This window comes from Abramis brama (assembly GCF_963993115.1).
Source record: "Abramis brama genome assembly, chromosome: 21".
Lineage (NCBI taxonomy): Eukaryota > Metazoa > Chordata > Actinopteri > Cypriniformes > Leuciscidae > Abramis > Abramis brama.
Genome location: NC_139983.1, coordinates 24,333,183 through 24,360,977, shown reverse-complemented (window position 1 = coordinate 24,360,977; position 27,795 = coordinate 24,333,183). Strand labels below are relative to the sequence as shown.

The 27,795-nt window shown below is 37.7% G+C and overlaps 2 protein-coding genes across 3 annotated transcripts; one reads left to right on the top strand and one right to left on the bottom strand.

Annotated features, from left to right (window-relative positions):
* Window positions 1-6: 6 nt before the first annotated feature.
* Window positions 7-5,663, bottom strand: LOC311072638 (transmembrane protein 151B). Its single transcript, XM_084097790.1, has 2 exons — window positions 5,460-5,663; window positions 7-1,812 (listed from the first exon to the last, which is right to left on the bottom strand). Exons 1-2 carry the CDS (start codon window positions 5,562-5,564, stop codon window positions 262-264), a joined length of 1,656 nt encoding a protein of 551 aa, XP_083953916.1. The 5' UTR covers window positions 5,565-5,663; the 3' UTR covers window positions 7-261.
* An 817-nt stretch (window positions 5,664-6,480) lies between these two features.
* On the top strand, window positions 6,481-26,157 carry rpap1 (RNA polymerase II associated protein 1). Of its 2 annotated transcripts, none has more exons than XM_084096678.1 (25): window positions 6,481-6,628; window positions 6,733-6,919; window positions 7,115-7,257; window positions 7,337-7,429; window positions 7,512-7,701; window positions 7,784-7,942; window positions 9,751-9,963; window positions 10,586-10,701; window positions 11,212-11,310; window positions 11,466-11,567; window positions 12,337-12,504; window positions 12,586-12,765; window positions 12,856-12,990; window positions 14,241-14,411; window positions 14,750-14,907; window positions 15,023-15,193; window positions 15,815-16,010; window positions 17,288-17,397; window positions 17,993-18,188; window positions 18,274-18,420; window positions 19,338-19,480; window positions 21,618-22,380; window positions 24,381-24,557; window positions 25,707-25,763; window positions 25,883-26,157. In XM_084096678.1, the coding sequence occupies exons 2-25, from the start codon at window positions 6,742-6,744 to the stop codon at window positions 26,024-26,026; spliced, it is 4,209 nt and encodes a 1,402-aa protein (XP_083952804.1). In that variant the 5' UTR covers window positions 6,481-6,628; window positions 6,733-6,741; the 3' UTR covers window positions 26,027-26,157. The 2 variants fall into 2 exon arrangements, with proteins under 2 accessions (XP_083952804.1, XP_083952803.1); XM_084096677.1 differs by having other exon boundaries at window positions 6,713-6,919.
* The last annotated feature ends 1,638 nt before the right edge of the window (window positions 26,158-27,795 follow it).

Here is a 27,795-nt window from a genome sequence, read left to right as displayed (position 1 = left end):
CAGCCCTTTAATTAAAATTAAAATCAAAATGTAAACAAAACAGTCTTCAATGCTGCACTGAATATGCCACATTTATAATTTAGCAAGTGTTAGCTTTTAGAGCAAGATACATTTCATGAGAATACACTTCATCAGTTCGACGTCAAGCAATTCCTCTGAATGAAATAGCCATCAAGCCCACTTTCTGCGTAGTGCAAATAATGATGTTTAACGAACCTATTTCTATCACTGAAATAGTCAGCTTGACAAGTTCAAGACACTTTAAACCGAAGTCTCCACACAACAGGAGTCTCTACGAACATAATAACTCCTCACCTCTGAGGAGTCCCCACAGCCCTCAGGCCGATGTACTATGAGGACTGGGAAGAAGCGAGCGTCTTGGTAATTCGGCGGGCTGTCATTAAGGGCAAGCTGACTGGTGTAAGACCTGCAGCACTGCTCATCAGGGCAGCAGCGCTCTGTAAGTGTACTACTACGGCTTCTCCACAGTCCCATAGTGCGCCTGGAGCCATACATGCGGCACAACGAGAAGTGCGAGGTGTCCAGGGACAAACGGGAGTGGTAGGTGTGGCGCGAAAAAATGGAGGAACAGCTAGAGCTGATCGTTGGCCGTCTTCGGTCGCCGCCTTCTTGGCAACAGTGCTCACAGTTCTGCACCAACGTCCCGTAGCTCTGCGTTGAGCAGCTGTCCAACAGCAAGCGGTTGGAGGAAATGCTGTCTCTGTGGTTTGACCCAGAAACGCCCAGGTTCATCAGCATGGCTTCCGAGTAGCTGGGTATAAGCTGGCGGTTTGAACGAATGTGCCATTCCAGCTCCGTACTATCCACCGTTTCTACTCTTGGAAGGCCATAGCGAGTGTTCGTCACGGTGGCATCACCCTCTGGAGACGGGCTGTTGTTGCTATACTCTAGTCCGAAGTGTTTCTCGACTTGGTAGTGTACAAACGCCGTCCGGTACTCGATCAGCACTCGCAGTGGCCAGGAGAGCATGAGGAGAGCCGCTATCCAGAAGGTGACCCGCGAGGTGTACCAAGGCAGTTGGTCGGGATCCACATAAGCGATGAGGTGCTCTTTAAAGTCGACGTTCTTCAGAAGCATGCCTTCGCGGGCTTCCATGTAGTCATCCAAACCTTCGATTTCTGAGAAGAACCTGGCTCGCTGGTTGAGGTATGAATTTTCAGGACCCGCTCCTGCGAAGCTGAAGCACTTGGAGAAATGCAATCTCGTCGCTGCGTGACCCTCCAGTCCGCGCAAATTTCGTGAGACATCTCTCATTCCGCAGCGGCTGTAGTCGAATTCGCCCTCCGCCACGTGCGTGTTAACACGCTCATGAAAAACCTGCGTGGTCGTGTAGGCATCTCCATTCCTGTAACGCGTTACTTGTCGACTCCTACGTACAAAATGGTAACTGATGGCTTTCCACCAGACGCACGGTCGGGCTTGACGCATGCGCAGAACCCTTTCGTACACGCTCTCAACGTTGGCCTTGCACTGCAACTCGCTGCGGGCCCGACAGTGCCAGCACTCCATAAGGTAAACAGAGTAGAGCATGAGCAGGAAGGCCAAGGGGATGTACACATAACCGTCAGAGCAAGGGCTATCGTGGTATATCATGGAGCGACCTCCTCTAAGAGAGTTCATTGAGGCTGTGAGGGAAGTACTGGAGGAATCGAAGCTCAGCTTGGTGACCTGGGTGAGCTGACACCAGGCCACGGCACCCAGGCAGCTATACATGAGCAAGGAAAGGAGAAGGCAACGCCAGTGCGTCTCACGGCACATAGAGGCACTCAGGGACTGCTTTATTGGCCATTGCTACAAGGAATAATAAGAAAGATAAAGAGTAATTAGCATATTGTAAGGCACACGGACTTGCTGTGAATGAGAAAACAAGAGGTAATGAATAAAACCATCAGAGATTTAGTGTCACTTATTAAAGACAATGATATACGAGAGGATCATATTTCCTCACATCAGTGTTATAGTTAAAACTAAAACTACTAAAGCGATTTCTGAGAAACGCTGCTGATATTTGGAATCACCAAACGGATCACACTCCTATCTTGATAGCTCCACCCCCAAATTCACTAAGGCTGCATCCGATATCACATACTTCCCTACTTCCCCACTATCAACATAGTAGTTAAAAAACAATATGTGACAAAAGAAGTATGTCCAAATTCATAGTAGTCATAAAAGAGTAGGCAAAAAGTGACATATTCTTCCGGCGAGATTCTGAAGTGTGCATTCGATGGACACTTTACCATCCCATGAGGCCACGGGAAAGGATTTATGAATGGCAGTGAAGCAATGTAACTGATGCTGGTAAGTCACATGATAAAGACAACATGGCGAATTTAGTACATCCAGATTATATTCATATTACACACATTCATACTATATAGAACATATTTTTTAGCGGTCGTGAAGTAATTTGAATACTTATTCACAATAAGTACCTACTCAAGAGAGTATGCGATTTCGAACGCAGCCTAACCTGCTATGCAACACAGGCACCTCCCCCCTAATGAGTGTATACGCCCCTTACTGCTGATTGGCTTCAAGTGTGTGTTTTGGTGCTCGGTCCAATCCACTTTCAACAGCATTTCTCAGAAATCGCTTACTGTACCTTTTAAATTATTTTTGGTAATTGAAATAAAGCTGAAATAAAATAAAATATAAATTATCATATGAAACCCTACAACTTAAAAAAAATCAGAAATGTTGCCATGCCAACTAAGTGACATAAGTTTAAGCTGAAGTACTAAAATTACTTAAACTGAAATAAAAAATCTGAGCCAAATATAAATAATTTAAAAAAGTAATAACAATGTCAAAAGCACAAAATTATTAAATCTAAAAATTAAAATGAAAACTGAAAATATAAAAAAAACCTTATTCGAAATTATAATAAATACTATAATAATATATAAATAATAAAATAACAGTGCCTTAGCTCTCCAGTGCATCTTGTGCTCATCTTAAATGTCCTATACCTTTAACCTCTTCATGTACACTTCTAATATTAAAAATAAAATAAGTTTAACATAAAATGGTTTCATTTGAGTCTAATTCAAATAAAGTGCAGACAACGCAAGAGTAAACCCTGAACATGACTAGAGGGATATAGATCTATGTGAGAAAGTGGGGCCTGACAAGACTGAGGATTTGTAGCAATCCCTCAGTTCAGACTTAATTACTTACAGTACATCCTGGCACAAAGTCTCAAGATAATGTCTATTAAGCCTAAAACAAGCTCTCACTTGCTTTAGACTAGTTAACCATTTGACCATTTTGCAGGTAATTCAATTTTGTGATTACATTTTTATTTTCCTCGTCATGAAAATCATAGGGCCCTGTGTATCCAAGCAATGTCAGTTAAAACAAAACATGGTGGATGTCATTGCCACTTTGCCTTGAGTCTTCAATCAATGCCAGACAAAATCCATCAATTTTTATTTATTTATTTATTTTATTCAAAACCTGCAGGGGAGTGGCTCAGCAATGCTTTTGTGTGCTAAATCTGAACGTGATACAATTCTTTAGTAATGCACAGAAGTGGAAAAGGACTTTGCTCCTAATTGTGAGTTTGAATCTCACTCAAATGGTACAAGTGAGCTATACTGAATACAAATTATGATGAAAAATTACAGCTTTTAAAAATACCATAGTCTACTTTTAGTTAAGTGAATTGATAAAAAATCCGAGAAGTTTGTTTTGAGTAAAAAAAACTCATTTTACTCGTTTAATGCTCAATATTTGTATGAGTCGAGAATGTATGTTGTCCAGTAAGTCTATGTACATTTCAGCAGCTAATACCACTTCTGATATTTATAAGGGTTGAAAGGCTTTTAAAGAGGGAAGAGTGAGGTGCAACATCAATAATGGAAATCCAGCATGAAAGAGAATACTCTCACAGAGCTAACAGTCAGCCATTCAAAAGCATACTCTAGAAAAACTGCTCTTATCCTCACTGCTCTGGGATAAGTGAAACTTTGGACATAATATGGTTATGATTTAAGATGCAAAAGCAGATTACAGCTAAAACTTGATAATAACTTCAGGAATAGCGAATGTGGGAGCACTGATTTTGTTTGTCAGTTGGCCTAAAGAAATTAAGTTTAATTTGAAGCAACTGCTCATCTGGTGATCCCTAAAAAAATGAAAAGCATCTAGATTTCATCAAGATTTACATAAAAACAACAAACATTCCTTCACCAACCTACTTGAAATCTCATTTTGGTTTTATTAAATAACATATTAATTAATTGTGTTAATATACATGTAATTATCAAGTATATTAATTATCCTGCACATAGATTTTTATATATATATTTATATATATTTAAATACTGTATAGGCACTGCATAACTATGCAAATATATGCAGCATAATCAACACATTTAATGATTCAATAATATTTATTTTATGTTTACTGCTTTAGATAAAGATTACCATCCTGAAAATACCAGTCAAATCAACATACAAGTTCAAATGTAATTTTTCAGGATAAAAAAGCAAATCACAGTTCTGAGTTCCAGCAAGCAGGATTTGTTTGAAAGCCAATGGACATTCACAGAACTTGCAGGCCATGCCAGAATGCTTCCCAAGACCATATGCACCCAGATATGCAGGTTGGACTCAGCATCAGTCCCAGACTTTTTTAGTGTGTTAGCCTATATATTAAAGGTTTTAAAAAAAACATTAAATCTGCTCAAAAACTGCTCTAACTCCCTCGGTGATGGTGATTCTCAAGCTACAGTAACAGGCATCTTTTCCTTAACTGCAGTTCCATAATTACAGCAGTGTATTTCAGAGGCGTTAATCAATACACAAATCACATAAAGTGTGGCTGAGTGCAATGAATATAAGACATTTAGACATTTATAACGCATTTAGAGCTATACTCCTGATGTAAAATACAAATGCACTTCCTAAATTAAGTCTACGTTTGTCCTTGTGAATGTGAAGTTTTGTCAAAATTATTGTCATTTTGGAAACAAGCAGCAGCACTGATTTTAATATAGGCTACCACAAAAAATGAACGAAATAAACGAGGTGTCTCAAACATTATCCTACCAGTATAAACCATACAGCCTAAATCAGATATGTATAGCATCCTATGGGTTTATTACTGATCTGCAGTCGATGATCTCTTTCAAAGAACTTTTATTATAGGATGATTATCAATAACTTGTGCATCATAACGTCTATGCATCAATTGGAAGCAGATACATTTTAAAGGTATCACTTTAAACACAGTTTCTTTTATAAGTGAATTTAATTTACGATGACATTTTTTCAATCTCAGACATACTGTGTGGACCAGCCTTTTACTGGAAGAAGTCAAACCACAATAAGACAATTACAGTCTACATGGGGATATAACGCAGAAATCCCTCTCCTCCATGACTATGATACAAACAGTACTGATGGCAGTCATAAGACTCATCTCATAATACCTCTTCCAGCACATCGAGACTGGCCGGTGTCTCCGCGCCACCATCGGGGGAGCTTGGCGCTGTGTCCTCCGCAGTAGTGTCAGTTTCCAGATCTAGAGACAACATCCTGCGGCAGGTGTAACATTGCAGTCAAATATGTTATCTGCAATACTCCGCCTTTCTCAATGAAACACGCTTTAGGACGTTGTTTTGCCCGGCTGTGCAGTGTTTGGGATGGATGCCAGGAACGCCGGGGATCCCGCTCTGGGTGTTCCCAATCAGGCAGACTGGGGGGGCGGAGACCGCGGGGAGACTGCGGAGGACACAGAGAGAGAGAGAGAAAGAGAGAGAAAAACCGAGAACTGCTCTTCTAAGACTCATAGATGGAGACCGAAACTGGTTCTTTGGTTTATGTGTAAACTCACTGAAATGCACGATATTGCTATGCTATGTTTGTTACAAATAGGGTCTGTGAAGATATATTCAACACGAACATTAATGTAACTAATTTCAAACTTACTTTATATTAAGCATTTTATACGGAAGAAATTATTTTATTGAAAGTTAATTTCTTGCTAATATATGAACTTCACTGATGATGAACATATCTATCCTACATAAATAAATTGGCAAAGTGAACAGAATGGAAAGGTAGTGATATAGACATGGACTTTAAGACAGTAGCTATGTCTGTAATAGCTTCTCTTAAGATATTATTGCTCAAATATCATTTTTAATATCCTTTATTTTGCCAATTCCAATCACTCAAAACCAGCCTCTTATAGCTTTGTGCCTGATATATTTATTAAATGATGTATTTTTTATAATATAATATAATATAAATTATAGTAGTGGAAGGGAAACACATACTTAAATTTCAGTAATGTAAATAAAAAGAATAATAAGAAAATACAATAGAATAAAATTCATTATTTTATGTTAAATTGTGTTTTTATATTTTTTAATAACGATGCAATATTTTATTTAAAGACAAAAAAAAAAAAAACTCTTAAACCGAAAGGGCTTTTATTTTGTAATGGTTACGCTTAACCCGGAAGCTGAGACACGTTTGTAAACTCCTCATGTGTTTAGAGTACAAGTACATACATATTCATCCAAAAAGCTGACAGAGGATCGTGGCATGAACGATCTTCCTGGCTACAGGACATTAAGCAATAAACATTAAGACTGTAAGTCAGTGAAGTACAAGATGCAAATTTAAGGGGTAAATGTTGAGTCGGTATTAGTCCTGACACTCTTCTCTGAAACATTAGACGCCCTTGTGTTAATTCAGGAGTTTGGGATGTTGCGGCGTCCCAAGTCCACAGACAGCGAGGCGGATCTGCTCCGGGAGCAGCAAGAGCTTCTGGCGGCGGGCGGTCAGTCCACTGTCACTGTAGTGAAGCGCCCTGATAAACGCAGAGGAGATGCTGCTGGTGCACATGAGCAGGAAAATCACAGAGATGTTGTGACTATTGAAGGTAAGGTAGAAAGATCTGAGCTTTCTGGCAGTTATTGAATCTCATCTCATAACATTTTCATACACAGATGTAATGATGAGTTTCATTAGACCTGCATTCATAGGATCAGGCTGATTTTGTTTTGTGTAAAATAAACTATTATTCTAAAGTGTTACCACTAGCTTTGGGCTTAAATTAGTGTATCTGCTCCTCCAGATCTTCCAGATGAGATTCCCACCTTGACCCCTGCAAAGAAGTCACGTTTTAAACAGGAGCGGGTGCGTTTTGAAGATGAGGGCCCAGAAGAGCGACTGGACAGACATGATACCCATATCAGTGCTGTTCTCTCCAGGATCATTGTGAGTTATATTAAAGTCTATTGTTTGATTGAATGATAACATAATGCCATGCTTATTGGTTATGTCTTCCTCCTAACAGGAGAGGGACACGAGTGCAGTACCTGTGTTGCTCCCGTGTATCACAGGCACTGCTTTCCCTAAAGTCTTGCGTAGATCTGTGGTGGAAAGTGAGGTGAGAAAACATTATACATGCACAAAATCCTTCATTCATTTCTCTTGTCTGACGTTTCTGCCTTTTTTTTTACTGCACATAGGAGCAGGAAAGAGCGCCTAGAGGTAGAAAAAGTATTTTTGCACGTCAAATTGCAGCACAGAGGTCTAAGAATGAAGATGTTCAGTCTTTAAATGGTTCAGAGACTAGAGATCAGTCTTCTGCATCTAGACATGTGGGCTTCTCACCATTGGAGAGCATGGAGACTGAGCGACCCGAATCAGGTGTTATGGGTGAGTGAGCGCTATCACATTCCAGAAAGTTTTTCACGGCTAACTAACGCATTCATAACTTATGTTTGTGGTTCTGTTATAGACCGTGTTGGTGGCCCCTTGCTACTTTCAGGTCAAGGACTTGCGATTGCAAATAGTGCCATGGAGACGATGAAAATCCATGAGGAGAATCAGGCAAGGTTGCAGGCGATGTCCCAGAGTGAGATACTGGAGGAACAGAGGAAGCTGCTCGCTCAGCTCGGTGAGCTCAATACCTTCTTAGTTTTTACACAAAGTGAAGTGTACAATGTAGTGTTGTATTCGGCAGGATCAACCATTCAAATCTGTTATATAGTATTGTATATGGTTATTTTTTCTTTGTAAGAAATATGTGGTTCGGCATGGGTTATATTCAGGAGAAAAAGGGTTACTGTCAAATTAAAAAGAAAATAAGAACAAATAATCAAACTGCAAGCAACAGCACAAATAAATACAATAGAGCAAAGATACAAATAAAATAAAAAGTGCTTTTCAGGTTATTTTGCTATCTAACAGTAGTTTTCAGGTACAGAAATTGAATAAAGCAATCAAATGTAAAATAACATTACAGATTATAAAAGCTACTCAGTCAAGAGCAGTGAGTGTTTTCCTTGCCTTTTGTTGTCTGATTAAGATTAAAAACACAAACAGCAGGAATGTTAGGCTGCTGTCACTTTAAGACATAATGCATGGATCCAATACACTAATACTGAACACATGCGTTGTCTTTCTCGACTGTTTATGTTCACCTAAGTAATCTACTATGTTTGCTAGGATACTCGCCAAGACGGGGATGTTGACAGAATTTATTTCCGTTGAAAGAGGACTCCATATTTGCACACTATCTGAGATGCGCCTTTCCGCAAGTGCGCTTCAGATGAGTGCACACACATCTTCTCACAGCACGCGTGCGAGTTCGCTTTCGTGTCTTCTTGTGCTTGAATGTTTAAATTGGCAAGGCTTAAATGAGTTTAGTTTAAACACACATAGCAACATGTGCTGTTCAGGTTTCACCTGCGCTTGTCACCTGCTATCAATATTCGGGTGATGATGGCGTGAATGACTGGCCATATTAGAGGATACAGCACTTGTACTGAACAAATTTTACAAAGAGTGACTGTTTTGTCCACGTTTTTTGATCATCGCTGTTGTAACATTTTGGGAAGCCAGAATGCATACACTAGCCGAACTCTGTCTGTCTGTTTTAAGCGTTGTTATTTTCAACAAACCATATTATAGATGCGTCGTGAGATTTAAGATGAACCACGGTGCAATAGTATGCCAATCCGTGGGTGGAGAACAATTCGTTTTTTTTTTTTTTTTTACAGAGAACCGTTACACACCTAAAATATATATTATTTGGTTCCTTAACAAGCTATTCTTCTCAATTATTGTAATTTGGAGGTTTTTGTTTTTAAAGAAAGTTATACTTTTATCATGCATCCAGTTTATAAAAAGTGACAGTAAAGAGATTTACTATGTTATAAAAAATTATATCTAAAATAAATGCATTTTTTTTTCTTACTTTCTATTATATTCAAATCCTGAAACGAAATGTATCAGGATTTTCACAAAAATATTTAGCAGCACAACGGTAGAGAAGAATGATTAATGATTCTTGAGCAGCAAATCAGCATATTAGAATGATTAGAATGAAGGATCATGTGACACTGAAAATCAGTGTTGCCATCATACAAATTTATTACATTTTTGATCAAATAAAAGCAGACTTCTTTCAAAAACGAAAAAAAATAAAATAATCATACTAACCCCATACTTTTCAACAGTAGTATTATTGTTTGTTGCCAGAAAATGTCCCATATTTTAGTAACAGGGTTGCAAATGTCATATAAAATAAATATTTAATAAAATACACCCATATTCTGACCTCCTGAGGTTGATCAGTGTTTTTTTTTTTTTTTTTGTAATTTAAGCACCCTTTCACTGACCATTTTCTTAATTTTGTTTTATTGATTTTATTCTTTTAATGTATTTAAGAGTTTTAGACCTCACGTTGTTGCATTATGTCAGACCCTAGATTAGTGGACTTTGTGAGATCTCGGAAGGCACAGAGAACACCAGGATCTGAGTCATCATCCAAGCCTGTGCAAAAAGAAGACTTTCCGCCTAATAGCACTTCTACAGAGTTAGACCGCACAATAAAAGCTCAGGAATCTCAAAGGGATACCATGGAGGATTATGAGGAAGATGAGAATCAGCTTGTAGTTCAGCCTCCAATTACAGGTAAGTGATTTCAGAGCTCATTTAGCAGCAACAGATCACATAATATACCATTTGCGTTGTGACGAAATGTTGTAAAGACAAGGTAAACCTACATATTTGTGGTTTATTTGACAAATGCTACTCATGAAGACGGCTGAATGGGGTATTTGGACTAGTCTGCATGCATACAGCATTAGAAACTAAAGCTAATGTAATGGACTGGGTCTTCTCAATCTTGTCAGCACAAGTGCAGCTGGATTGTTTCCAGTTCTTTATTCACCCTGGCCACACATATTCTGGACTGTACACTTTGCAGATCTGTCCAGCTAAGCTGTGAGCCCAGCATGCTAAGGCAGATGCATCAATTTCAATTAGTCTGATTAGAGCAGAGTTAGCCAGAGCAAGCACCAATTTGTTTTAAGGTAATAGAGATAAGAGGAACTCAATGACATTTATGGATGAAGCACATCAGAGGTTACCGTCCAGAGAACAGTTCTTCCCTAGTTACACTGCCGTCAGCATGTGGTATGCGTTTGTCAATATACATGTGAATAGGCTTTTTAAATAACTGAAAGTCTAGTTTTTTGTTGCTTATTATTATTGATCATTCATGATATTGGTCTTTTATTTTTATTTTTTGCAGAGGAGGAGCTGCCCATCAAGCCACAGAAGGTATGGCTTCACATGGACAAGGTGGAGCTAGAAAAACTGGAATGGACTAGAGACCTTCCTGCACCCAGTAGGCTCAGCACCAAAAAGGTACAAACCATGAAACCGTCAAAGGTGGTTTAATTAGTTGTGCTTGTTAATTAGGTGTACTTTTTCCAAAACCCCAAACCCTAAGTATTAAGCTTTGGCACATACTTTTAACTAATCCTGGAATATCTGTGCTATGCACATAAAGGATCTCTATTGTGATTACATCCCAGTGAAAAGAATTATCAAAAATAAAAAAATAAAAAAATTAGGTTCTGTCCATCGGTTGTTGATTGAATGACAGTAGATCTGAATATGAGCTTGCAGTAATTTATAAGAAAGGGATGGGTTTTACATCACCAGAGAGAAGTCTGTCATTTCACTGTCAGCTATGATGAAGGCCAGAAAAAAAAAGTAAAAACTGAAACATGCATGGATGAAATGTTTACAACAGAATCTACATGCGTTTTAAAAATAGTTCAATTTCATTTTATACCGACTTTAATGAGATAAATGAAATGTTCTCTGGTATTCTGTGTTCTTGTTTGTATAAATGCTTTATTACATTTTCAGGCTATGCAAGCACGTTTTGATTTCGCTGGCACTCTCATCCCAGCCACCAAAGACTTGCCCACTCATTTGGGCCTGCATCACCATGGAGAGGAGCCAGAGGTGAGTTGCTTCATCTAAATTCATCTATTGCAGTGAAATAGAACTGATGCCAGTTCTTCTTTTAAAAGATGTTTGTATTAGTCAAATAAAAGACGTGTGCATCTGTCATATATGTGTAATAATATCTATCATTTTCTCTCTCTCCTCTGTTCCAGCTGGCTGGATATTCACTGCAAGAGCTTTTCCTCCTCTCTCGCAGTCAGCTCAACCAACAGCGCAATCTGGCCGTCAGCACTCTCGCTAATGTCCTGACCAAAGTAAACCAACATTAAAAAATTAAAACACAAAAAGTTCATTGAGTTGATGTGAAAAGCTATTAGATCGCAGTAGATTTGATTTCACAAACACTGTTATTAAAGAGGGTAAATGCTGGATTCTCTCTTTTTCCCATCATTAAAAAATTGACATAAAAAAAATAAATAGTACTTTTGAAAAATGTTTTAAATGATCTAAACTCAAATGAGATGAAGACTCTACTCATAGTGGCAGCCTGGTTAAAACTAATATTATTAATTTATATGTAGCAAATCTCCTCATGGATACAGACATGTTGAGATCACATGATCAACAGAATACTACTCACTTTATCTTGGTAACCCTTTTATTGGACACTTTCTCTTGTTCAATAAAGTAACAATGGCTTACTAAAATATTTTGCGTTGTTAAAGGTACACTATGTAACTTTTGTCCCTCTAGCAGTTAAAAAATAAAACTGCAAGCTTTTTGCGGAAGAATATGTATGCAATTTCCCACAAAAACCATCCTGCCCGGTCTAAAATATAAATGCCTGTAATAGGTTTACCATAGTGAATCTGGGTAAAACAAATCCATCCATCCATCCATCCATCCATCCATCCATCCATCCATCCATCCATCCATCCATCCATCCATCCATCCATCCATCCATCCATCCATCCATCCATCCATCCATCCATCCATCCATCCATCCATCCATCCATCCATCGTAATATTTTCTTTCTGTAGATTTGTCTCTTATTAACACTGTACGCTTGTGTTCTCCATCAGGCCCGTGCTGGTGAGTACACTTCCTCTCTGAAGGGCAGCGTCTTGTCTTCTTTACTGGATGCTGGACTCCTCTTCCTTCTGCGTTTCTCCCTGGATGACGGTGTGGAGGGTGTGATGTCAGCAGCGGTGCATGCCTTGCGAGCTCTGCTGGTTTCATCCGATGATGAAGTAAGAGACGATCATCTCGCGTATCATTTATGCACTTTTGGGGATAAGGAACCACAACAGTTCTGATTTCTCTCATCCTAGGAGTGCTTGGATAATGCCTTCTCATGGCTGCTCGGGATGGCAACATTTCCTTTGCTGCCAACTGCTCAGGAGGATGAGGATGAGGAAGATGAAGGCTTGGATGAGGCCTTAAAAGAAACGGCAAAGGAAAAAGAAGAAAAGAAAACGGATCATGACGTTGCTAGGCAGGATGTTGTCAAGGTAACTGGGCTCTAAGATTGCTCTCTTTCTGCAAAGTTAGTAGCGGCTCTCGGTTATGCAGTATTACTGAAATTTGTGTGTTGTCATCAGGGCTTTCTGAGGATGCAGGGACTTCCTCGACTGCGCTACATCCTGGAGGTGCTGCGGCCCTCTCCCAGAGTTGTTCTTGATATTCTGGAGGTTCTGATCAGAATCGCTCGCCACTCGACCGCTGCCGCCACACAGGTAACTGAATTCTGAACCACCACTGTTATTTTATTGTTATTTATATATCATTGTGACAAACTTTTTTTTATTCTTCCCGGTCTAGAATCATATTTATTAATAACTTGAATTAGAATATTTTCAGTTTTCATTCATGTGAGTTTTAGTCATATATCGTTTTGACATTTTTATTTTTCTAAAATGTTTCTATTTAGCTTTTAGTTCTAATTTTGTTTCAGTTTTAGAAATTTTAGTACTTCAGCTTATTTTATTTCAATTAGTTGCCAAGGCAAGATTTCTAATCCTTGTTTAAGTTTCATTTAAGGTGATGTTTACACCGCATAGATCTGATGTTTTGACCATATCCACATTTTTGTCCCGCCTGTTCAAGTTCAGTTTACTTGTGTCCGATATCTGTTTACAAGAATCCCTGCCTAAAATGATTTTGTTGGTGATCGCTTTACAATGTGACACGGTTGACCCTCTGGTGGCCGTGCAAATAAAATAATTTATATTATTCACATCGGGTGGTACCATGATTACCTGCCAGAATGGATATGTTAAAAGCTGTCATGGATGTTTGCATGCAAAATCTGACTGAAGGGATGTAGGCTGGAAAATAACTGTAATTTTTGTTTGTTATTTATCTATGGTTCGTTAGATCTAGAATTCTGAAGTGAAATAAAGTATTGCGGTAAGAATTCATTTATTTGAATGAATTCTAATTAATTAACGAGAGAAAGAGAGATTGTGTAGGGCTGTGAAAGGATTAATCGCATGCAAAATAAAAGTTTGTGTTTACATAATATATGTATGTGTACTGTGTATAATTAATTTGTATATATAAAAACACACACATTCATGTATATAAGAAAAATGTGTTATTTATATACAAAATATTTAGATTTATATATAATATAAATTTTATATATATATATATATATATATATATATATATATATATATATATATATATATATATATATATATATATAATGAAGACTATATTCATATATATAGTCTTTTTATCAAGCTTGTATATTTAAGTTCAGTAATTTCACTTTAATGACAATTAATAGGTAATTTTCATTGCCATTAAAGTGGAATAAGTGAACATAAACATACAAGCTTGATAAAAAGACTCATTTTAGAAGAAAATTTCAGATGGCACTTAGAGGCTTTTGCATCTGAAGTCTTCATATATATATATTTATATAATTTCTGATCTGTGTCAGATTTTTTATTGAAATGCAAACCATTTTTTTTGTCAGATCTTGAACTGCCCACGACTGATGGAGACTGTGATTTCTGAGTTTCTTCCCTGCTCCTGGACTCCTGCCGTCTCCCAGGCTCCATCTTCTTTGTATGGGCTGCCTGTTGCTTTGGCGATGAAGCTGCTTCGTGTTTTAGCAAGTGCAGGGAGGCATGCTTGTGCTAGAATAGTGAGTATTCCCTGAATAGCATAGGTTAACAGTATCAAGTGCCCACCAATTGTAAATAATTATGATACTTATTGCAAGATTGATAGGACTCCTACCCTCTTTTGTAAATGAGTATGATGCTTATTAAAAGATGTGACAGGCCTCCAACTCAGATGTCAAACCATAGTGTTGTGCTGAAATGTGTATATGGTCTTGCCATGGGCTACAATGCTATTTGGATGTCAAATTTGGATGGTTTTCCTTAAATAAGCAATGTTCTAATACACTGAAATTGTACATTTTAGTATGAAATTTATCTTAAAGTCAAAGCATGGCCCTAATTATCCTGTGTCTCTTAGCTGAACTCTCTAGGAGGAAAGGAGCTTGTGTCACGTTTTGTGGTTGTGGATCCATCAGAGATGTTGCTGGAAGCAGGTGAAGCTCTTCGCTGCACTACAGAGGCTCTGAGGTTGTTCGCAGTTGCTGCCGGCTACGGACAGGCTTGCAGTCTTTACACGTAAGTGTGATCATTCACTTCCCTTTCAAATTATGACAATAAGCTGTGGTTGTGACAAATAGGCAGATGTTTAGGGATGTATTGAAAGCATCTGATTGTGGTGATGTGGTTCCAGGGATCTGTATCCTGTGCTGGTGAAGAGGTTGCAGGCTGGGAACCGGCCGTGTGCTTCATCTGAAGCTGTGCTGTTTCTGGAGCTGGACCGAATCAGAGCTCTGCTGGTGCTGCTTACTCAGGTCACTCAAACGGCAGGGTGCCATGAAGAACTGCAGAGAGGCCTTGTCAGGTGAGACTCCACTTTTAGGATATGTTATTCGTGGCAAACCATGTCAAAATGTCAATTGCACATTACATAAATTGATTATAATGGGCAATAATATTGTAATAACCTAATACAGTCAAACCTGTATGAATTTCTTTCTTCTGCTGAACAGAAAACATATTTAGAAGAATGTCGGTAACCAAACAGTTAATGTACCCCATTGACTTCCATAGTATTTTTTTTTTCCTACTATGGAAGTCATTTGGGTACATCAACTGTCTAGTTACCAACATTCTTCAAAATATCTTCTTTTGTTTTCAACAGAAGAAAGAAACTCATACAGGTTTGAAACAACTTGAGGGTGAGTAAATGAAGACAGAATTTTCATTTTAAGATGAACTATTCCTTTAAGCAATTCCATGGGTTCCTTAAAAATAACCATAAAGAGGTTTATGATTATTTTCTATTTGATTAACTTTTACAGTTCGTCAGGAACTCTTGGTAGGATTAACCACTGGTTTAATGTTTAGTAAGAGAAATATGTGCCACTGTCTTTTTTTGTCTTGCTTATTATAATATTGCAATTTATTTTTTGCCATACATTTTGGATATGATCTGTAGCTGTTTGGATGTGTGTATCGACAGTGCTCAGGGTACTGAGTGTCCTCCACCTCCTCCTGTTCTGTGGAGTCATGTGACGGGTCTCCAGCCCACTGTCATTAGCTCTCTCAAGGGCTGTGTGAGAGCACTCGATGGCTCGGCTCAAATGTCAAGTGCTCTGATTCTGCTTCCATCCTACTTGCTCTACGTGGAGGCGTATTATTCACAGCTCTGTGTGCAAGTAGGTATTTATAAGAGTGAAATAACAATCAAAGCCAGTGTCACACCAGTCTCACTGACAAGGTCATTTTAAAAAACAGCCTTTTCTATTTTACACTTATGTATTTATAAAACAGGCATATTCCTAAAGTTTTTTTTATTTTAGCCACAGTTACACAAATTACATTTATTTTTACATTTATTTAAAGGGGTCATGACATGAGATCTTTTTTATTATTATTGTGGCATCTGTGATGTCATACAGGCAAACACATTTGCATATGACTGCCTCCAGAGCAAGGCATCGATGAATACATCATCACACCATAGGCTCCGCCCACTGGCATTCAGTCGCTTAACAGCTGACATTTGCCTACACTGATTGTGAGCGTCACGTCACATCAAAAGCAAACAGAACCCATTATAATCACTGATGCTGTCTACACTGGATACAGTATACAGATGCACATTCAGTTTTTTACATAGAGTACATCAGTTCCACGAACTTGAGTCCGTTGACAACAGAATCAAGAGTGAAAAGTGGAAGCGTGAAAGAACTTTGGCTTTGTTTCCATTTTAAACAGCTGGTTTGCATCTCTGTAAAGAGTTTAGAAAGACCCCAGGGTCGGAAACAAGTGGATGATTTATATTATTGGCATCCCGGATCGCGTCAGAGGATTGTGTGGTTGGTCGGAGCTTTCATTTTGTAAACGATTCAAAGAGTAATGGAGAGTTTGCAAAGAAACTTTTGTTGAAAGATGAAGCAGTCAGGAGCCGCCCCCTAAAATTGGACCGTTTCAGACAGAGGGTTCGAGTGAAGGTTTCCTTGAGGAAATTATAAAAAAAATCCATGTCATGACTCCTTTAAATGCTTTGAAAAGTTTAGCAATAGATTCATGAATGATTCATAAAACATGAACTCATCTCTAAGATGCAAAGTGGATACTGCCAAACTGCCCTGAATCAATGCCCCTGGTGTGATAAACACCAAAATATGAGAGATTTATTCAGCGTATTCAGTCAGTTCCCTCAAGGCAAGATAATGCTGCCTGCACGAAATAGTTGCTGATAATGATTCTTCTCCAAAAAAAAGTATTTTTATGTTACACTGCAGATTGAGTGCCATTGATTCACATTTTATTTTCTCTCATATTTATTTTCTCCCTTTAGAATATATCAAAATTTAGTGGTGGTAACTGAAGCTTTTTATGCAAATGGGCCTATTATATACAGATACTTTAAATAATTACCATCATTTGCATATGTAACGTGACTAATCTGATCTGATTCATTTGTCAGAGCTCTTTCCAGCCGGTACAGTGTCTACAGGAACTAGAGTCACTAACTTCAGACGTGCTTCTGCCCCTGATATCCCATCAGGCCATGCAAAATATGGCCAGCAGCTTCAGGTAGGGTGATCTGTTATTTTACTTCAGTGTTCTGAGAGTAACCGCTATCATATGAATTCATGTTTTTTTTTTTGTTTTTTTTTTTTAAACAAACCAGGTATTAGCTTTTTTTTAAAATAACTGATCAATTATAGTTGCATTAACATAGTTACAACAGCATAATGTTAAATACAACAATAAAATGTAATGGTTTAGTAATATTAGTTAAATATTAATAATTTAAAAATTATAATGACTTTATTTGTGGTGTTATTGTACAATAAAATTACTAATATATGACTTTGCAACAGATGTTTTCAGATGTATTGATCTTTTCTTTAAAAGTGTGTTCACTCGAAGAATCAAGTGAATTATATTCCCTGAATTAAATTATAATTATTGTACAGAAATGATACAATAATGTAAGAAGTTTAATTATTTTTATTTTTTTTGTATTTTGTATTTATTATTTTTGCCATTTTAATATAGCATTTGATGTAAGCAAATGAATAAAGGAGATGCCTGGGCTTATATTGTAGGTTACAGTGATCACTTTGAGCCATACAAAAAGAATAGATCTTGCATAAATGGAACATAATATGATCTCCTTCTGCAGGTCCAGCTCTGTGATCTGTAACCCCGGGCTGAGTGCCCCTGGTGGGGAGGTCGTCCCCAGTCTGCCAGGCCTGTTCTGCTCAAGGCTGATGTCCTCCAGCACGATAGCAGGACCCAACTCCCCTCTGTCCCTCCCTACCGCCCTCCTATACCTGCTGAACACTGTCACCTCCATCCACAAGGGCTTAATTCACAAGGTAAATTCACTATGGCTAAACTTTTATAGATCTGAAAAAATGCTGCGTTTTTGCGTTGCAAATTTCTTTCTCTGTCTCTTATCAGTTCAGTCGTCTCATCCTCTCTGACGCTGTACTGGGTTATCTGCGGTCGTGTATCGGAGCCATGCCCTCTGTTTCTCACACGAGCGCCTGGATTTTACGCCATGAGCACCACCTGCTGTATCTACTGCTCAGACTCGCTCACAAGCTGGTAACTGCAACCTCTGCATTTAACAAAACAGCATTTGCATACATATTATGCATAATGATATCATTTATAAATGAAATATAATATTATTATATTGTATAAAATATTTAAAATATTTTTATATAGAAAATAAAATATGCTTTAATTTCTTTGCTTAATGAATGAAATATATTGTTTAATTAAGCTGACCTGAAAAATAGGTTTAAAACTTAAATGTGTTGGATTAATTATTGAAATAAATTGAAATGTAATGCATAATGCATTTATCAGGGTTCCTATGAAGTTTGGAAAAGTATGGAATTTGATTTGAGTCATTTCCAGATCTGGATATGTATGGAAAAAATAAAACAGAATATTGTGTTTTCAGTTTTCTAAAATTATAAAATTAAGAATTTATTTAAAACAATTATCGTACAAGCAGAGTGTTTTCATTGCAAAAGTTTAGTGATCATATACTAATTTCTCAAACATGACTGAATGAATTCAAGGTGCACATTTTCATTACGCAAAACTGTCTTTACCATAAGCGAGTCTATTTTGAACTTCACTAAAAGAATGTTTACTCTCATGCCACTCAAACCAGCAACAGATAAAGGACCAAACAATCACTGAATCAGACTATACTTTGTTATTTTAGGGTTATTCACGTCATATAAGTGCATGTTATCACCTTTGAGAAAACCCCAAGAAAATAAAAATATTTACAGATTACTGTCCTATATACCAAATATAATGCTGAAAATAATGCTGTATGAACCATTTATGTTAAACACGTCTGAAAAATCAACAGACAGGTATGGAGATTTGATTCTGGAAATGTATGGAATTTTGAAATGGAAAATGTGAACCCTGAGATAGGAACTGAAATGAGAAGTTTGAAATAGGAACCCTGTTTTATTCTGTGATTTAATTATCTTTAGGTTCCAGTTGACCCAGAGGTGGCCAAACACGCTTTCTTGTTCCACCAAGTGTCGTTGGCTTTATTGTCTTGGCTGCTGCCTGGCAGTGAATACTTGGCACATGAACTCATGTCTGCCTTGACTTTCAGCCACAGCCTCCTTCCGTAAGTATCTGATGAAGCTTTGCCGCAAGCTCTCATCTCCCTTGCAGTCTTAAGCCCTATTCGCACTGGATTAGTATTATCTGGGGACCACGTGTGATTTAGAAATTACCCACCCACATCTGAATTTCGTGTGGTGCATTCGCATGGGATAAGCGAAGCCTATGATTTTACTCAAATTTACAGACTTATCTCCTGGATATGATGTCAATAGGCTATTGCTTGGAAATGTCTTGTTATTATTTATCATAAACAGAAGAATGTTCCTTACCGCATGCTGCTATACATGTAATTCATCTCCATCTAATCATTCTTTTTGTTTTTGCTCTTCTGATGGTTTTCAGCTTTCTCTTTCTGCAAATTGTATAGTTGTATGTTGAATAGCGATATGACCCAGCACCCAAATTACTATCAAAACACTCACACACAAAAATTAAAAAAATAAAAAATTATAAACGACCATGCCAAATCACAGAGATGCCTATTCACACGGGACTAATATTATCACAGGACCTCGGTGTTCGGCGAAATATGGTAGGTCATTTGCAAATTACAGACATGGCCGATTCACACGGGATTAAGATCACAGACAACCTCCGCAATTATTACAAATGACTAGAGGTCACCAGGTAATACTTATCCCATGCGAATAGGGCTTTAGTTTGATTGTAATTTGTCTCTTACATTGTATTCACAAAATAATATTCACATTTTCTTATATGGTGCCCACAAATATTCAGATGCTTGGCACTAGACTTCATACTTCCTCTAAAAATCACCTTGACACCAGTTCATATTTCATATTATGTTTATTGTCATTACAAATGTCACTATGCTTAGAATTTAGTCTAGGCAAAAAAAAAAAAAAAAGCCAATTTAGCATTTTGTTAAACCTCAAATAAATGCTGATTGTGCATGTTTATTGTCATTACAAATGTCACTGTACTTTGAATTCAGTCTAATTAAAGAAAGAAAGAAAAACAGCCAATTTAGGCCTTATTTTGTTTAATCTTAACTGACTGTAAGAATTTGTGTAAGTGCCTACAGATCAGAGGGTCTCTAGGATGCAATTTATTTTATTTTATTTTATCTCAATAATCTATGATTATATCTTTTATGTTGCTTTGATGTGAAATGAGTATTATTATTCTTGAACCTCTTCAGACATGTGCCATGAGGACAGGCTTTGTTTCATTAACTGTAGCAAGATAAGAGCTGAAACTCATTGGGAAACTGATCAGGCCTTGGCTGGTATTTAGATTTGGCTGCATGTTATTGTTCATCATTCTGATTGTGTACTGTTTGTGTTCAGATGTTTCTGCATTTATGTAGAGTTTCAGACATGCTATAAATACATTTATAGTTCATTTGTGTTCTTGCAATGTTAAATGTTTATCAAGCTGTAGTATGGCATCATATTCACAAGAGAGCAGCAAACTGCACATTTCTGACTGGATGGAGCGGATTTTCCATTCCATGGATCGTTGACAGTTGTTGTTTTTAGTTATATTTTTTTATATGTATTGGTGAATGTTTCATTTTGTGTTTATCTACAGTATTTTATTATTATATTTTACACTATTTAAACGTTTGGGCTCAGTAAGAGAAGGGGAGGGGGATAAATTCAGCAATAGAAAAGGGTTATAAATTTATATAAAATATATAATTTTAATGTAATAATATTTAACAATATTCTGTTTTATTGTATTTTTGATCAATATATAAAAAAAAAATATTATTATTATTTTTATCAAATAAATAGTGTGCATAAGAGACGACTTTCTAAAACATTAACAAATATTACCGACCCCAAACTTTGTAACTGTTGTGTATGTATGTTTGTTAATATTTTTTTGGTATTATTTTTGTCTTTTATATTTTTCACAATTTAACCACTGGAAGGATGTACTTTGAGAATGAGAATGAGAATATATATATATATATATATATATATATATATATATATATATATATATATATATATATATATATATATAAATATAAATATAAATATAAATATAAATAATTTATTATTATTATTATTATTTTTATTTTATTTTTTTCTCTGTCATGCAAATTAAATGTTTTAAGTATGTAATATGGATTAATTTAGTAATAATTCTATTCTTTTCCTTGTTAGGGAGGGTGGTTGTGGTGAACCAGAGGTGGCCGCGTTGGCTGAGTTGCAGCTCAAGGAGAGGACTTCACCTGCCGTTGGTGCCCTGCTACGTGACGCTCTTCATCATTTGCCCTCCATCCGCGGTTGCTACCTCACCCACCTTGCATACATGGAACCCTCTGTCCTTTCGTCCCGTGACCGGTACCTCGGCAGAAACCCTTTCGTCAGCTCTCATCTTCTACCTGAGCTTACTGGCCCCTCGCTGCCTTCCGATTGGCCCTTCTTACCGCTCATCAGTCTCTATGAGCGAACGGGACAGTCAGCTGGCGGTGGGCAGCAGGTCGAGTCTCTTCCAGCAGGGTCTGTACAGTCAGCCACTCACTGCCTTCAATGGCTCCTTGTGCTGGAGAGCTGGAGGGAGCAAGCGCTCACGGCTGTGCCACCAGTGGCTAAGTTAGCCCGGCTAGCCTGTGTCTTTCTGTGCTCCAGTGACCTCTTCCTGGAACGACCTGTGCAAGAGCTTACTTGGGCGCTGTTTCGCAGACTAACACGGCCAGCCCAGCTTGAGGCGCTGGATCTGGGCTCAGCTCCACCAGGCCTGGCTTCCTTTCATGACTTATACTCAGCTCTGCTGGCGCAGTATGAAGCTGTGTCATTCGGTGACCTGCTCTTTGGCTGCTTCATGCTTTTGCCTCTACAGCGGCGCTACAGTGTCACCATGAGGCTGGCTGCGTTTGGTGAACATGTGGGAATGCTGCGATCGCTGGGGGTCTCGCTACAGCAGGTAAGGGGTTTCTTTTCATCAAGTGTTTTACGTGCAGGATAAACAAAATGGAAACATGAGTTGTTTTCTCATTGCAATCATGGGCATTTGAAGCAGTGATCCAATTCAGACTAAGATTTGATCATTGAAGTGCAGTTCACAAGGTCATCCGATGATTTGAGTTGGGAAAGTCTACTTGAGTTCACCAATTTGTTTGCTTAGGATGTACCAAATGCATGATATGAATGGACATGATATGAGTGGTGAATAGTTCGTTCACTGTTATTTTGCTGCCAATATAAAATTAGGATACTTTTTGAGAATTGATAGTATTTTAATGCATGTTTTATTTTCCTATTTAAATTTGCTAAAATAGTTGTAGACTGCCTATTGTGGTGGGAGGAGCAAAGGACAAACACAGTGGTTGTGTGGCGTCAGAGAGGCATTTATTTAACAGAAATAAAACAAAATGTCAAAATAAGGGAAAATTAAGTGTCCAAATAATCAAGGGATCTGGTGTCCTCATCGTGCCGGGGAGTCATGAAGGACGGGCAGTGATCAGTTAGGATGGGTCCAGGTAAGGGATGGGGTCCGGCGTCTCATCCTCTCTAGGCTTAAGCAACTGAGGGGAATAGCGGACCGGCATCCTAGCCTGTCAGCGGCGTCACGCACGTTTCTTTATTGTTTTTTGCTATTGCTGCGACCTCATGTGAGTGAAAGGTTGCTGGAGGGGAGAATTTATTGTCCCACCCACCCTTGCGCTAGTGCACATGCCATTAGAGAAAATAAGAGATGTATTAGTGAGGGGAGAAGTTATTTTGATTAAAGGGTTAGTTTACCCAAAAAGGAAAAAAAAAAGTCATCACTCACCCTCATGTTGTTCCAAACCCGTAAGATATTCGTTCATCTTCGAAACACAAAAGAAGATATTTTAATGTAATATGAGAGATTTCTCTTCCTCCATTGATAGTCCACGCAACTACACTTTGATGCTTTAAAATTTCATAAAATGATTGCTTTAAATGATGAACAGATTGAATTTAGTCTTTTATTCACATATAAACATTGATCAGCGAACAGAAACTGAAACTTATCCAAACTTGCTTGACGCACAAGAAAAATTTTCATTGGTTCTTGCTGAAGCTCAAACGTGCTGCGTAACACACTCGAACCAACCTCGTTCTCGCACGTCAAGCAAACATGCTTTAGCTTCCTTTACCACAACTGATGTGTGCGTTGATGAATATTTATGTGAATAAAAGCATAAATTAAATCTGTTCATTATATAAAGAGATTGTCTCTTCAGAAAATTTGGACTAAACCGCTCAATTCACATGGATTAGTTTTACGATCTCTTCATGAACTTTTTGAAACGTCACAGTTTCAGTTGCGTAGCTGTCAATGGAAGGACAGAAAACACTCAGATTTCATCAGAAACATCTTCATTTGTGTTTCGAAGATGAACGAAAGTCTTACAGGAATTTTATTTACTAATTAAAAAATTACGAGGGCACATGAATAAAAAAAATTATGTGCACGGATAAATCATTTATAATAAATACTGCAATATTTAATAAAAAAAATCTTGATTTCATGGTGACCTATATTATACAAATATAATAGTTTATTACCATGTATTGTTATTGTACTGCATATAAAAGAAAGTGATTTTATTGTATTATTCAACTTTTTGTAATTCGAAAAGTTGGACTATACTGAATTCAGTCACAGAAGTTTTGCGACAAAATACAACTACATAATTTATTTTTGCCTACTCTAAATGTAGAATTTTTTTTTTCCTTGACTAAATAGCATTAAACATTTCAAAAAATACTTGACAGTGGCTGTTTGGTTGAAATTATGGCTGTTCTGACTGAAGATAAAAAGCCCTTTTAAGCCATTTCAGAGCTTATCCATAGATATACCGTATATGTGCTAGATATATGACTAAACTATAAATCCCTTTTGTGAAGCAGTTAAGACCGTCTCCAGCTGAAATTTGATTTGCTTGTCCTTTACAGCTGCCTGTTCCACTGGAGAAGTTCACGTCCCCCATGGAGGACTCCCTGCCTCTGTTGCGGCTGTACTTTCGAGCACTAGTAACAGGAGCTCTGAAGAGGAACTGGTGTCCTGTACTTTATGCAGTGGCTGTTGCCCATCTCAATGCTTTTATCTTCTCCCAGGATGCAGTGGCAGAGGTAAACTACAAGGGCATCAAGGCCAGTGTTATTTTAGTATTATTTCATTTAAGGTTGGGTTTGATTGTAATTGATTATAACGAACTCTGGTGCAGTTTGACTGAAGTATGAACGCAACACAGACCAAAGACATGTAATCAAACCAAAAACAGGACATGTCACAAGCTGTAACCCTAAAAAGGACAGAATGCTCAAGCAAACCTGTTTTTTCGATGTTACCCATAACAGGCAGCAGATTTTCATTTGTGTGTGATGGAGGGATTCCTGTCGCTGTTTTGACACATTTATTCTTTACACATTTTATAAGTTCTTCCTGAGTTGTCAGCTCCATCATATACCATCATATGTACGCACATATAGCGGGCATTAGTCCAGCACACAGCATTGTTTTGAATGTTCGACAGTTCTGTTTCAAAATATACGTCATAAAATCTGGGTTTTTTTTCTTGATTTATATCTTTAGGTTCGGTGTTAAAAATGATAGTGTAAATGCTAGCAAATCAGGACTAAATATATCATTTTCTTTTTTGAAAGGGTGAACACACACTTTATTTTTTCATCTAAAATGTATATCATATTTTATTTCAGCTTCATTTTAGTTACCTAAAAGGATTTTTAATAGTTTTAGTTAAAGATCACAACACTGAGCAAGACCAATGTCACAAAAAAGCAAGAATTTACTACTTGCTAGTTCCAAAAATGAAAATTCAATCTTCATTTTCATTGTTTTTTACAACATTACAAACCCATATGACTGATTTTCTTAAATGGAGCATAAAAAGACCTTTAGCAGAATATTTAAGCTGCTCTTTCCATACACTGAATGTGAATAGTGACCAAAGACTCTCAAGTTTAAAAAAAAAGAAGAATTGTCTAGTTTCCTAGTTTTCAGGAGCCATATAATGGTTTAATATGAGAAAAATACACAAATTTAAGTCATCAAGTCAAGCAAATGTACTTTATGCAAATGTTTCCTCTGGGGAAACCTATAAATTATATATGCAGGTTGTCTGTCACATAATCCTAAATGGAGTGGTTGGGTTTGAAATATGTCAGAAGAGTGAAGCAAGTGTGATAGATGGTCTCTTAGCTGTCTTATTTTGTCATTTTGCTGTGAGTGATGACCATCCTGACTTTCATTCTCTGCAGGAGGTGGAAGCGGCACGTCGGAGCCTGCTTAGAAAGACCTACTACATGACAGATGAGGTACCATCAGCCACTCACCTCTACTTTAAAGAGAGCTTCCATTTCCAGGATCTACTTTTATCTCCATTATATTTCTCTCTTGATTGCTCACCTTTCCTGGTGTTGTTTTTTTGCTCCAGGTGTTGAAGAACCACCTTCTTCTTTTTTGGCAGCCCCAGCAAAATTCAGAGCTGGGCTTCAGCACTTATGAACAGCTGCCCTGCATTCGTGCCCGCAGGTTGGAAAGCATTGTAGGAACTGTACAGAAAGCGGGAGAAAGGTGAAAAAGGAAAACTCCTGGTTCCATAGTGTCCTAGGTGATTTGTGAGCTACCATCCTAATTAATCTGTGATTTTTAGCTTGTTAGGGACAAATGACAACAATAGACTTTAAAATAAAGTTTTGGTTTCTTGTGTATATGGTGTGGTTACTTGTGTCCATATCCCTTTTTCCTCTTTGTTTTTTGGCCAAGACAATATCCTTGAATATTTGGTCAAGTATATATGCCAGCAGTCCAAAGTGGCACATCTTCAACTGTTCTGAAGTAAGATATGGATTTGTAGCCATATTCAGAGGCTAGTTATTTGACATGCGGCAGGTATTTTATTGCTGCCTGAATCTGAAGTGTCAGGGGTTTTTCCTCCCTCCATCCACAAAAAAAGAAAGAAAATCCCAGCCAAATTATATTGTTTTTGGACAAACACCAGGGTCATGCGGTAATTTAAATCCTGAGTTTAAATTTCAGGAATTAATCCAAAAGTTGTTTTGGAAATCTTTTTTGACCACTGCTAAGTGCTGTATGGTTGCTTTGCATGGTAATGTGTATATTTTTGATACAATGGAGGCTTTTATGCCAGAAATGTTTGAAATTATTCACATTAATAGTTGTGCCGCCTCTCTACCACAGTTAGTTGGAACTCTTACGATGATAAAAATATGCCAAATGTGCAAACTGTTGAAATGGTCCATTAAAATTGCATTTTTTTTATATAGTATATGGTATTTTGCTTATAGGACTGCAAGATAATCATACTCGCCGCCGTGTTTAACATGCTGTGACTGAAAACAAAAATCCAGGGTTGTAGGATGTCAGAGCTTGCTCATCCCCCATGAATTGCATACATTCTTATTCCAATACATTTTATCATTAATCAGTTTCATTTTACATATGCCACTCTTGGTGTCCATATAGAGCATATGACAACAACTGATGAAAAATTAGCAAATTCCTCAACGTAAATATTGTCTTTGAGCTTTATTAATTGCATTGACAGTTGTGGGGAATCACAAAGGACCTTTTAAAAGGTTTTCATTTTTCTTTCATCTCATTCTGAGATGAATCAGAGAGCCATGATCAACGTGCTCCATTTACAGTGAGGAAAATAAGTATTTGAACACCCTGCTATTTTGCAAGTTCTCCCACTTGGAAATCATGGAGGGGTCTGAAATTGTCATCGTAGGTGCATGTCCACTGTGAGAGACATAACCTAAAAAAAAAAAACCAGAAATCACAATATATGATTTTTTAACTATTTATTTGTATGATACAGCTGCAAATAAGTATTTGAACACCTGTCTATCAGCTAGAATTCTGACCCTCAAAGACCTGTTAGTCTGCCTTTAAAATGTCCACCTCCACTCCATTTATTATCCTAAATTAGATGCACCTGTTTGAGGTCGTTAGCTGCATAAAGACACCTGTCCACCCCATACAATCAATAAGAATCCAACTACTAACATGGCCAAGACCAAAGAGCTGTCCAAAGACACTAGAGACAAAATTGTACACCTCCACAAGGCTGGAAAGGGCTACGGGGAAATTGCCAAGCAGCTTGGTGAAAAAAGGTCCACTGTTGGAGCAATCATTAGAAAATGGAAGAAGCTAAACATGACTGTCAATCTCCCTCGGACTGGGGCTCCATGCAAGATCTTACCTCGTGGGGTCTCAATGATCCTAAGAAAGGTGAGAAATCAGCCCAGAACTACACGGGAGGAGCTGGTCAATGATCTGAAAAGAGCTGGGACCACCGTTTCCAAGGTTACTGTTGGTAAT